The sequence below is a fragment of the Convolutriloba macropyga genome, chromosome 3 (genome assembly GCF_964194025.1).
Source record: "Convolutriloba macropyga chromosome 3, txConMacr16.3, whole genome shotgun sequence".
Classification (NCBI taxonomy): domain Eukaryota; kingdom Metazoa; phylum Xenacoelomorpha; order Acoela; family Convolutidae; genus Convolutriloba; species Convolutriloba macropyga.
The window spans coordinates 68,335,225-68,348,677 of NC_134470.1; the positions used below are offsets into that span (position 1 = coordinate 68,335,225).

Here is a 13,453-nt window from a genome sequence, read left to right on the forward strand (position 1 = left end):
GTTAACCCATGTACTTCAGGTATTACCGGGACACAAAAACATATTTAGTAAACAAAAACGATTTTTTTTTAAAAAAAAACTTGTTAACCCATGTACTTCAGGTATTACCGGGACACAAAAACATATTTAGTCAACGAAAACGAGTTTTTTTTCAAAAAAAACATTTACTTCAGGTATTACCGGGGCACAAAAACATATTTAGTCAACAAAAACGAGATTTTTTTAAAAAATACATGTACTTCAGGTATTACCGGGACACAAAAACATATTTAGTCAACAAAAACGAGTTTTTTTTTAAAAAAAAAAACATGTACTTCAGGTATTACCGGGACACAAAAACATATTCAGTCAACAAAAACGAGTTTTTTAAAAAAAAAACTTGTTAACCTTTGTACTTCAGGTATTACCGGGACACAAAAACATATTTAGTCAACAAAAACAATTTTTTTTAAAAAAAAAACTTGTTAACCCATGTAGTTTAGGTATTATCGGGGCACAAAAACATATTTAGTCAACAAAAACGAGTCTTTTATTCAAAAAAACTTGTTAACCCATGTACTTTGGGTAATACCGGGACACAAAAACATATTTAGTCAACGAAAACGAGTTTTTTTCAAAAAAAAACATGTACTTCAGGTATTACCGGGGCACAAAAACATATTTAGTCAACAAAAACGAGTTTTTTTTTTAAAAAAACATGTACTTCAGGTACTACCGGGACACAAAAACATATTTAGTCAACAAAAACGAGTTTTTTTAAAAAAAAACATGTACTTCAGGTATTACCGGGACACAAAAACATATTCAGTCAACAAAAAAGAATTTTTTTTTAAAAAAAACTTGTTAACCTTTGTACTTCAGGTATTACCGGGACACAAAAACATATTTAGTCAACGAAAACGAGTTTTTAATAAAAAAACATGTACTTCAGGTATTACCTGGACACAAAAACATATTTAGTCAACCAAAACGAGTTTTTTTAAAAAAACTTGTTAATCCATGTACTTCAGGTATTACCGGGACACAAAAACAAATTTAGTCAACAAAAACAAATTTTTTTAAAAAAAACTTGTTAACCCATGTCCTTTGGGTATTACCGGGACACAAAAACATATTTAGAAAACAAAAACGAGTTTTTTTTAAAAAAAACTTGTTAACCTATGTACTTCAGGTATTACCGGGACACAAAAACATATTTAGTCAACAAAAACGATTTTTTTTTAAAAAAAACTTGTTAACCCATGTAGTTTAGGTATTACCGGGGCACAAAAACATATTTAGTCAACAAAAACGAGTTTTTTTAAAAAATAAAACTTGTTAACCCATGTAGTTTAGGTATTACCGGGGCACAAAAACATATTTAGTCAACAAAAACGAGTCTTTTTTTAAAAAAAACTTGTTAACCCATGTACTTCAGGTATTACCGGGACACAAAAACATATTTAGTCAACAAAAACGAGTTTTCTTTAAAAAAATTGTTAACCCATGTACTTCAGGTATTACCGGGACACAAAAACATATTTAGTCAACAAAAACGAGTTTTCTTTTAAAAAACTTGTTAACCCATGTACTTCAGGTATTACCGGGACACAAAAACATATTTAGTCAACAAAAACGAGTTTTCTTTAAAAAAACTTCTTAACCCATGTACTTCAGGTATTACCGGGACACAAAAACATATTTAGACAACAAAAACGAGTTTTTTTTAAAAAAACTTGTTAACCCATGTACTTCAGGTATTACCGGGACACAAAAACATATTTAGTCAACAAAAACGAGTTTTCGTTAAAAAAACTTGTTAACCCATGTACTTCAGGTATTACCGGGACACAAAAACATATTTAGTCAACAAAAACGAGTTTTCTTTAAAAAAACTTGTTAACCCATGTACTTCAGGTATTACCGGGACACAAAAACATATTTAGACAACAAAAACGAGTTTTTTTAAAAAAAAACTTGTTAACCCATGTACTTCAGGTATTACCGGGACCCAAAAACATATTTAGTCAACAAAAACGAGTTTTTTTAAAAAAAAAACTTGTTAACCCATGTACTTCAGGTATTACCGGGACACAAAAACATATTTAGTAAACAAAAACGATTTTTTTTTAAAAAAAACATGTTAGCCCATGTACTTCAGGTATTACCGGGACACAAAAACATATTTAGTCAACGAAAAAGAGTTTTTTTTTTTAAAAAAACTTGTACTTCAGGTATTACCGGGGCACAAAAACATATTTAGTCAACAAAAACGAGTTTTTTTTAAAAAATAAACATGTACTTCAGGTATTACCGGGACACAAAAACATATTTAGTCAACAAAAACGAGTTTTTTTTTTAAAAAAAAACATGTACTCCAGGTATTACCGGGACACAAAAACATATTCAGTCAACAAAAACGAGTTTTTTTTTAAAAAAAAACTTGTTAACCTTTGTACTTCAGGTATTACCGGGACACAAAAACATATTTAGTCAACGAAAACGAGTTTTTAATAAAAAAAACATGTACTTCAGGTATTACCGGGGCACAAAAACATATTTAGTCAACAAAAACGAGATTTTTTTTAAAAAATACATGTACTTCAGGTATTACCGGGACACAAAAACATATTTAGACAACAAAAACGAGTTTTTTTTAAAAAAAAACTTGTTAACCCATGTACTTCAGGTATTACCGGGACCCAAAAACATATTTAGTCAACAAAAACGAGTTTTTTTAAAAAAAAAACTTGTTAACCCATGTACTTCAGGTATTACCGGGACACAAAAACATATTTAGTAAACAAAAACGATTTTTTTTAAAAAAAAACATGTTAGCCCATGTACTTCAGGTATTACCGGGACACAAAAACATATTTAGTCAACGAAAAAGAGTTTTTTTTTTTAAAAAAAACTTGTACTTCAGGTATTACCGGGGCACAAAAACATATTTAGTCAACAAAAACGAGTTTTTTTTAAAAAATAAACATGTACTTCAGGTATTACCGGGACACAAAAACATATTTAGTCAACAAAAACGAGTTTTTTTTTAAAAAAAAACATGTACTCCAGGTATTACCGGGACACAAAAACATATTCAGTCAACAAAAACGAGTTTTTTTTTAAAAAAAAACTTGTTAACCTTTGTACTTCAGGTATTACCGGGACACAAAAACATATTTAGTCAACGAAAACGAGTTTTTAATAAAAAAAACATGTACTTCAGGTATTACCGGGACACAAAAACATATTTAGTCAACAAAAACGAGTTTTTTTAAAAAAAAAACATGTACTTCAGGTATTACCGGGACACAAAAACATATTCAGTCAACAAAAACGAGTTTTTTTTTAAAAAAAACATGTACTCCAGGTATTACCGGGACACAAAAACATATTCAGTCAACAAAAACGAGTTTTTTTTAAAAAAAAAACTTGTTAACCTTTGTACTTCAGGTATTACCGGGACACAAAAACATATTTAGTCAACGAAAACGAGTTTTTAATAAAAAAACATGTACTTCAGGTATTACCGGGACACAAAAACAAATTTAGTCAACAAAAACAAGTTTTTTTTAAAAAAAACTTGTTAACCCATGTCCTTTGGGTATTACCGGGACACAAAAACATATTTAGAAAACAGAAACGAGTTTTTTTTAAAAAAAAACTTGTTAACCCATGTACTTCAGGTATTATCGGGACACAAAAACATATTTAGTCAACAAAAACAATTTTTTTTAAAAAAAAAACTTGTTAACCCATGTAGTTTAGGTATTACCGGGGCACAAAAACATATTTAGTCAACAAACACGAGTCTTTTTTAAAAAAAAACTTGTTAACCCATGTACGTTGGGTAATACCGGGACACAAAAACATATTTAGACAACAAAACCGAGTTTTTTTTAAAAAAAAACTTGTTAACCCATGTACTTCAGGTATTACCGGGACACAAAAACATATTTAGTCAACAAAAACGAGTTTTTTTTAAAAAAAAAACTTGTTAACCCATGTAGTTTAAGTATTACCGGGGCACAAAAACATATTTAGTCAACAAAAACGAGTTTTTATTTTAAAAAAACTTGTTAACCTATGTACTTCAGGTTTTACCGGGACACAAAAACATATTTAGTCAACGAAAACGAGTTTTTTTTAAAAAAAAACTTGTTAACCCATGTACTTCAGGTATTACCGGGACAAAAAAACATATTTAGTCAACAAAAACGAGTTTTCTTTAGAAAAAATTGTTAACCCATGTACTTCAGGTATTACCGGGACACAAAAACATATTTAGTCAACAAAAACGAGTTTTCTTTTAAAAAACTTGTTAACCCATGTACTTCAGGTATTACCGGGACACAAAAACATTTTTAGTCAACAAAAACGTGTTTTCTTTAAAAAAAACTTGTTAACCCATGTACTTCAGGTATTATCGGGACACAAAAACATATTTAGACAACAAAAACGAGTTTTTTTTAAAAAAAAAAACTTGTTAACCCATGTACTTCAGGTATTACCGGGACACAAAAACATATTTAGTCAACAAAAACGAGTTTTCTTAAAAAAAACTTGTTAACCCATGTACTTCAGGTATTACCGGGACACAAAAACATATTTAGACAACAAAAACGAGTTTTCGTTTTAAAAAAAAACTTGTTAACCCATGTACTTCAGGTATTACCGGGACACAAAAACATATTTAGTCAACAAAAACGAGTTTTTTTAAAATAAAACTTGTTAACCCATGTACTTCAGGTATTACCGGGACACAAAAACATATTTAGTCAACAAAAACGAGTTTTCTTAAAAAAAACTTGTTAACCCATGTACTTCAGGTATTACCGGGACACAAAAACATATTTAGACAACAAAAACGAGTTTTCGTTTTAAAAAAAAACTTGTTAACCCATGTACTTCAGGTATTACCGGGACACAAAAACATATTTAGTCAACAAAAACGAGTTTTTTTAAAATAAAACTTGTTAACCCATGTACTTCAGGTATTACCGGGACACAAAAACATATTTAGACAACAAAAACGAGTTTTCGTTTTTAAAAAAAAACTTGTTAACCCATGTACTTCAGGTATTACCGGGACACAAAAACATATTTAGTCAACAAAAACGAGTTTTTTTAAAAAAAAACTTGTTAACCCATGTACTTCAGGTATTACCGGGACACAAAAACATATTTAGACAACAAAAACTATTTTTTTTAAAAAAACTGGTTAACCCATGTACTTCAGGTATTACCGGGACACAAAAACATATTCAGTCAACAAAAACGATTTTTTAAAAAAAACTTGTTAACCCATGTACTTCAGGTATTACCGGGACACAAAAACATATTTAGACAACAAAAACGAGTTTTTTTAAAAAAAACTTGTTAACCCATGTACTTCAGGTATTAGCGGGACACAAAAAGATATTTAGTCAACAAAAACGATTTTTTTTAAAAAAAACTTGTTAACCCATGTACTTCAGGTATTACCGGGACACAAAAACATATTTAGTCAACGAAAACGAGTTTTTTTTTAAAAAAAAACTTGTTATCCCATGTACTTCAGGTATTACCGGGACACAAAAACATATTTAGACAAAAAAAACGAGTTTTTTTAAAAAAAAACTGGTTAACCCATGTACTTCAGGTATTACCGGGACACAAAAACATATTTAGACAACAAAAACGAGTTTTTTTTTAAAAAAAAACTTGTTAACCCATGTACTTCAGGTATTACCGGGACATAAAAACATATTTAGTCAACAAAAACGATTTTTTTAAAAAAAAACTTGTTAACCCATGTACTTCAGGTATTACCGGGACACAAAAACATATTTAGTCAACAAAAACGAGTTTTTTTTTAAAAAAAAACTTGTTAACCCATGGACTTCAGGTTCTAACTTGAAAAGTTAGAAACTTTTTTTATATTACACATCACAGTTGGAGTCAGCGCAAACAAAGAACCATTTAAAAATTGAAATTAATGAAATTGAAATTTGTTCATAGAATTGAAACAACATTGAAGTTGTGGTACCCACTGTTTTGTTACTATAGTTGCTATCTGAATTTGTCATGGCCATAAATGCGTATAAATGGACTGCATATATACTGATTCAGAACTGATTCTTCGATTTACTATGTGAATGTAAAGATTCAGCTCAGAACTGTCCTGGGACTAGTGTCCGGGTACTCACCCCATCGTTTGCACACACTGGATTATACTTCTGGAAAGCACATTCTGGACATTTGCACACGGACAGCTTAGTATCCGCATCAGACACACAGCTGGCCAGTGGGTGACAGAACCGACCACCGCACTGTTCTGAAAACAAAACAAATCATCTCTAAATTGAGAATTCAGAGTAAAATATGTAGCAAAATTTCGAGCATAATCTCAGAAATATCAAATCACAGAACCTGTATAATTAAACAATGGGTAAACCTTTAATCCAGAATTTTAATATTTAAGACCAAATGTGGTTAGAATAATTAAGGATCAAAGTTTGATGAAAAGTTTATTATGACACCAATTGCATTAGGGTCAAATAAACTAATGAAGTCAACTTTTTTGCCGGTTTCAGCTTGTTTCAATTGCTTGTTTGTTATCCATAAAAAAAGCAAAGTGTTGTTGTTGTTGCTGCTTGAGTTTCCTTGGGTTACGTTTATATGCCGCACTTGGCGGCTTCTGATAAAACTCGGAATTACATAGTATTGAAACAATTCCTACCTCTGAAACGAATAGTTTTGAATCATTAAGTTGCATTTGAGTTCTGCGAAAAAGTTGACAACAGTAATTGTTTTGTTGACAAAAGAGTTGAGTCGCCTTGTTAAAACTATCAAATCCAATATGCAAAAGTAATGATCATTCAGTTAAAATTAAGACTGGAAATATTTAGAGGTTTTTGATGAAAGAACAATCGACCAATTTACACAAAAAGGGGCATTTATTCATTCATGAATGATTAACGAGTTTCAAATTTAACAGATTGAATATACTTGATTTATTTTCGTTTTTTGCTATTCAAAGAATTTGAATTGTATTGGTGCGCTGTCTTTTTTTAAAGATCTGTTCACGCTTTTTGTGGTGATTTTGGTCACACTGGAATAGTAAATGGAGCGAAAAATCAAACTAAGTTTGAGGCGTGACTTTTTTCAAAATACCTTTAAAGCGCAATGAGAAATTGACGTTTGAACAATTTGGCGATTTTGAGATGGATTTTTTTTCAGGTGCGTCAATTTGACCTCTGTTTTAAGAGTTTCCTCTACTTCAGTGCTTTTAAGACGGTACGTATGTGTTCAAATTGTGCCTATTTGCTTATACTTGAAATCTTTAAGGGGTAGCATTTTATGACTTGCCACCATTTGTTGTCATAAAATATTCGTGAATTTTAAAACTTGCCCCCCCTTTTAAAATTAACTGTTGTCTTATCACTTAGTACCATCAATGGCAGGTCTGATTGGTTGCTAATGAGGCTTAAAAGAAGCCTAATAAAGGTTCTAGTTAAAAGATAGTTGTTTTCATTGCTTTGACACTATTTTTTCTCAAATTTTTGAGCAATTTTTTCAGTTCTTTAAGTTTTTATTGTTTTTTTGATGTCTTATCATTTAATCTCATTGAGGACAGGTCTCTGATACTGCTAACAGAGGTTAGGTTTATCGTTTTAACCGTTTCTGTTCAAAGCTATTTTCTTCTATGACTTTGATATATGGAAATCCTGCTGCAAGTTTATTAGATTGTAATGTAAAAGTTTCTAATTTAATTAATTAATTTTGTCTGTGAAGACCTATTTTGTGTCGGACTAAACTTAATTGTAATGAAATAACAAAGATGCAATTTTATTGCAACTAAGACTAAACTCTGTTATAACAAAATTTTTCTCCACGTCTGTCATGTAGATATCACTGGAAAAAAATGAATGGAATGAACTACGCGTGAAAAAATTGTACTTATATTTCAATACGTTTTACTTCTCTAGTTTTTTTTTGTTTGAAAAATTAATGCATCATTTTGATCCATTATGGTAGGCCGTTTTAAAATACAGGAGCATAATTTTACTCAATCCGTAAATTAGGATTTGGTTCATCGATAAACATTTTTTGGAATGTAGCATTGTTTGATTGAAAAATAACCCAGCATTGATTGAGCAAAAATATTGAGAAACAGATAAAACTTGATCAAATGGTTCAGTATAAAATTTGACAGGAAAAAATTGCAGAGGCGCTGTCTGGCAAGGAATAAAATGTGAACTTCTTTTTTATAACTGAAGACAAAAAAAACTTTTTGAATCTGTTATTAATTGTCATATTAGTATAATTATGCATGTAATTTTCTAGCATATAATTTTATAACACCTCAATTCTCAAAAATCGCTTGTAATTAATACAAATGGCTTCTTCAAATACAAAATTGTTTCCCTTTAAATCTTGTAGCTCTGCATGTCTACATTATCTGCAGAACTTTTTTTACACATGTCCCAGCTGTTTAACGCAATTTTTCAGACGAATCTCCAGCAACGCAAAAAATTTTCTCATAAATCTGTTAAGTCTTTGTTTCGAAAATTTTGATCATTTCTATCCTTTTATGACATATTGCTGACAAATTCGCACATTTTTTACAATCAATATTTGACTTCGTTCTAATTTTAAAGCGCCATAGAACGTTAAAGTTTAGGCCGGAACGCTCTAAAATTAATATGTTCGCCAAATTAATCAATGCGCGTTTGTATTAAATCAAATATTCTCCTATTATTTTATATCCAAGGATAGTTTGGGGCATTTCAACACAGCATATGGTTAATATTTTCTTAAACGGAATATATTTCTTCATCGTTTTTTCTCATCTCAACAAAACAGAAGACTAAATGGCTCAAAGCGAACTCTCTCTTTCTCTCCTTCTGTTCACAATAATGAAAACAAATCACACGAAATATATTCTCCTTTTCCGGTTTGTGAGGACATTACAAAATTCCGGAGTGGCTTTTGAGGAGTTGATCAAAGCATTTATTACCTGGCTTTTTGGCGGCATCTGACTGGAAATTCTGCGCATCTGAAAAGAATAAACAGAGAGCCAATATACATAACAATGAACTTGAATAACTCCGCCCACCACAAATAGCATCCATATTTATAACAACCAGCAACCAAATGATAATTTTTTTTCTCAGGTGATCAGGGTCTGATTCAAATAATTGTGGTTCTCTTTAACTTAGATGAAATGGCAAGTTACTCTCTCTAAACTGATATCATTTTCGAATCTTCGGAAATGGAAAATTGTAGCAGTTAAATAAAAAGTAATGAGCTGTTTCTGCCTTTCGTAAATAAATTATCATATATTTGACGGATAAAAATTTATCGAGTTCTAGTTTATACGCAAATTAATTAGAATATTTGATGAAATTGTGTATTTATTTAAGTAATTCAATTAAACAAAGTCCTGCTGAAACATAAACATTCGATATTTATTTTTTTCAGTAAGGAATAATTTTGGTTCTTATAAACATATCGCATTTCTTGTAAACTTAAAAGAGCTGTTAAAATTTGTATAAAATTAGAACATAGGATTGATCTTTCAAAATAGCCATTAAAATAACTCAAGTATGCAGGGTTTTAATTTTGATATATATGCGTTAAGCTACTTAAAGTCACTAATCAAACGATTACAGAAATTTAGTTCACGTCAAATTCGCATTAAAATAAAACTGAATTGAGATACAAAAATAAAATACAGCGTTGTTTGGAAATTGCAGTTTTGATTCATAAGCGCAAAACTTGGTAATCTAATTTTTCCTATTGACTGGTTTTGATTTATTCCAGTCGCGTAATTGCCCGGAAGCGGCAAATTGGCACAAATCATAGGGGAGAGAGCTCGGGAAAGAGGGAGGGGGATTGGGTAAAATTTCAGGGAGTCCATAAATTGAGGGTAAATTATAGCGTTGTTGATTCGATGTCATTTGCTAAATAGTTTATGCTTTTTTGAATTAATATTCAACCCATTTACGATTTCCGGTATAAATAATAATTTGGCTGGAAACAGGTTTATCGAATTGGTTAAGAAAACCCGAGGAAAATGGGGGAATTAGTGCGTAATTTTAGGGAAAAGTTAAGCAGACTTAAAATGTCTTTTCGCGGGATAGATTTGGAATAACTCTGAGCTAGTGTTGAGTAAGAAAAGACAGAAGGAAAAATGTGAAAAGAGAATGAGAGAAAGAAAGTAGGGGGTGAATTTTTGCGGTGGTCGGTAGGGAAAGTAGCCAGCGGGGCTTTGTTTCTTTCATTTTATTGTCTCCCCAGTGCTATGTATCAACATCGCCGGGTAAACAAATTTGTCAATAGCGGAAAATAAAGCCAACAAGGTATTTTACATTATGTAGTTCTACTGGCTAGTTGTAATAAATAAATGAAGATAGCAGTTGTGGTAGTGGTGCTGCTCTTTTCACAGTGTGTGAGGATAGTGCTCGCGTATCTTTTCAACCACCCGCCAAAAAACAACACCCCTCCCCTTTCGCCTTGATGGGAATATGTGGAGCATGCTTGAACAAATTCGTGAACCCAAGAGGTGGAAAGATATACACGTCGCATGGTGTGTGTGAAAGGCCACATCGCTTAAAACAGCCGAAAATTTATGGTTGTGTTGAAAATTAATTATCTACTTTGAATGAAGATTGATAATAATTACATTAACCTCTTTTAGGGAATTGCCTTTTTTCCTACTTCACCATATTGACGAGTTGAAATTTTTGGAAAATAATTACCCCCCCCCCCCTAAAATTGCACTCCTCCTCCTTCATAAACACTTCCCCTATCAATCCCCTCCCCACACCCTCACCCGACACCCCTCCCCACTCCACTCTCGATCAACACCTCCCCCCCCCCCTCACCCTACACACACACAAACGCACACGCACACACACACACACACACACACACACACACACACACACACGCACACACACACACACACACACGAACGCAAACACACACATCCACTGTCAGCGTTCATTTGTTTAACCAGTTCAGCGAAACATATATTTTTAACAGCAATATTTTCTTAACAATCGGCCAAGGGAGAATTCGGCTTTCTTTGCAGCAATTCTTATTTGTAAGCGTTGTTGAAAATGTTATTGTAAATATTGTTTTGAAACTGTTTTCCTTACCAGAAATGCTCCCAGTTTTCAGAATAAAATTCAGCGCGTCCTCAACTGGCCTATCCAAATCCAACGGGCGCATTGTCAGTTCCAATTCAGTCTTCACCCCTGAAATTCCCCCAACCGAGGTTGCACCCCCTGATCTTTCACCCTTTTTACCCGCGCTCTTTTGCTGGTCACGCTTTTCCTTAGATATCACCGCCGAACTGTTCTGGGCATTTCCTTGACTTATCCCGGTCAAGTTTGGATCGGGTAGGCTTGAAGTAGGTTGGAATCCTTTAGAAGAGCCGGGCAAAATCGTCTCTGTTGGAATATCGAGATTTTCCGGGTTATTTTGTCCAGTCAGGGGTAAAATTGACGTGGTCGTTGTAGTGGCCATTATTAGCTTACGATCGCCCACAGCAAGCTTAAACAGGTTTATTGTAAAAACACTTGAAATTATAAAGGCAGGCTTACTAACCAATTTCATATTGAACGGAATTTGTTTATCAAGTTAACACGTTTTTATAATTTTCTAACTTAGCGAAAGCGGGCGCTAAAACAACCCGGGATAAAGGGAAAAAAGCCCAATTACGGCTTGAATGGGGCAGAAAACTGAGATATGGAAAATGGGCAAAATTTACAACTGTCTTAACGTTGTAACTGTGGCCTCTTTTAGTAATTTTAAGTGTTCTTTTTGATTCAAAAGCGCGCAAGTATTATCAAAATCAGGCGCTTTAGTGCGTGAAAAATAACCAGTTTATAAACTATGCCAGGTGAAAAATTACTAGTTTGGCACTAGTACGCTCATAATACCTGGAATAAACCAATCTTAGATGGTATTATAATCTGAAAAGCTGTTCATAAATACACGGCCATTGTTCCCACCGTTCAAGAGATTATGGGTGAAACCAATAACAATGGGCTCAAAAAATCGTTAAACCAAATTTTTAAACAATAGTTGGAAAATGTAAAGTTCGCTGATTTCAACAATATTTTTGGCATTATAAATCCCCCTCAATTGATGCATGCTTCTGACGTATTTGTTTTTCATGGTTCTGAACAAGGTACTCAAATTTTTACTCTATGCTGTCAGACAGAAGTAACGACATAAACATAAAGACATTTGCGCTTTCTGATCTTATGGCGGAGAAAGACAGCTGCTCATTATTTCTTTAGTAATCATTCAATGTCCAAAGGAGGGAAATTGCAATATAGTCCGTCTATAAAGTGAATTTTATTTCTCCCTCTTCGACAAAAAAAATTCTTGTGATTAATTTTTTTCCTTAAAAAATAAACCTTAAAAATGCGCACTAGCAATTGCAGTGATGTATTCTATAAAAAGTAGCGATGCTTTGTCAATACTTAGAGCGTATAAAAAGCAACTATTTCAACTACCTTAACAAAAATATAGTTTTTAAATTAAGAATGTTTTCAAGACATTTATCGTGATTAAAAAAGCCGGTCTTTTCAGATCTAGCTAAAGAGTTTTGATTGTTGCATTCGACTTTTTTTGAGTGCATATGCTAGCCGAAAAATAGATACTGAGGAAGGCAATCATAAGAACTGAATTTTAGATAACCTCCGATAAAAATCGCGAAAACGGTAATTTGAAAACGACGAGGAGGATACATTAAAAAAAAACGTTGTTTATCTGAGTATTCTGCCGCAAATGAAGAAATTAAAAAATATGGCTTAAACTTCTTGCTCGTATTATAGGCGTCAATTTTGCTTGAACAAATATTCAGATCTTAATTTAATCTTCTATTTTCATGTTAACCATGCTGTTGCACATCTTAAGACTTAGGTTAAAAATTTAAGCTACGATCAATCTGCCATTTTGAAATGATCTATTTTTGTACAATTCTAAAATTTTTTCTGTAAATTATCTCTCAATTCTGAAAACGCTTGCTCCAGTGCACAAAGATTTTAAAAAAAATGTCAAAAGAGATTTTAGCGATAAATTGATAAAAAATAAAGTTTTTGTTTGAATTATAGAGATATTCGAACAGAGCAAAATCGAGAGAGCAAGGTAGAACAATTCCTTGATACGCAAGAAGTTAAATAAAGCAATTATACAGAAAACTTGATATCTTATTCCTCTGAAAGATATTATCCTGCTAACCACTTTTCTTAGATCTTATAAATGATGTAAATAATTCAGTTTTCAAAAATATTTCAAAAATAAGTTTGAACCACAAAAAAGTTCATTCAGATAAAACGTGCTTCAAAATAGGGAAAAGCCTTTTTTAGGGGTTTAAAAAGTTTTGTTCTTCAATTAAAAAGAAGCACTATTTGTGGTTACTTTTTTCTTTATGGATCTTTGTTGTTTCAGTTGATTTGTTGCAAATTGAATT

General features: G+C 32.1%; 1 protein-coding gene across 6 annotated transcripts in view; it reads right to left on the reverse strand.

Annotated features, from left to right (window-relative positions):
• Positions 1-13,453, reverse strand: part of LOC142336393 (agrin-like) — a 156,785-nt gene that overhangs the window by 127,937 nt on the left and 15,395 nt on the right. For all 6 annotated transcript variants that reach the window (XR_012758902.1, XR_012758901.1, XM_075385192.1 and 3 more), the window contains 3 exons: positions 11,127-11,523; positions 8,981-9,019; positions 6,168-6,295 (listed from right to left, as the gene is read on the reverse strand). Coding sequence is in view for 4 of the 6 variants with exons in the window: in XM_075385192.1 (XP_075241307.1) it covers positions 6,168-6,295; positions 8,981-9,019; positions 11,127-11,523 (564 nt within the window). In the remaining 2 variants the exon portion in view is untranslated. The remainder of the gene's footprint in view (positions 1-6,167; positions 6,296-8,980; positions 9,020-11,126; positions 11,524-13,453) is intronic.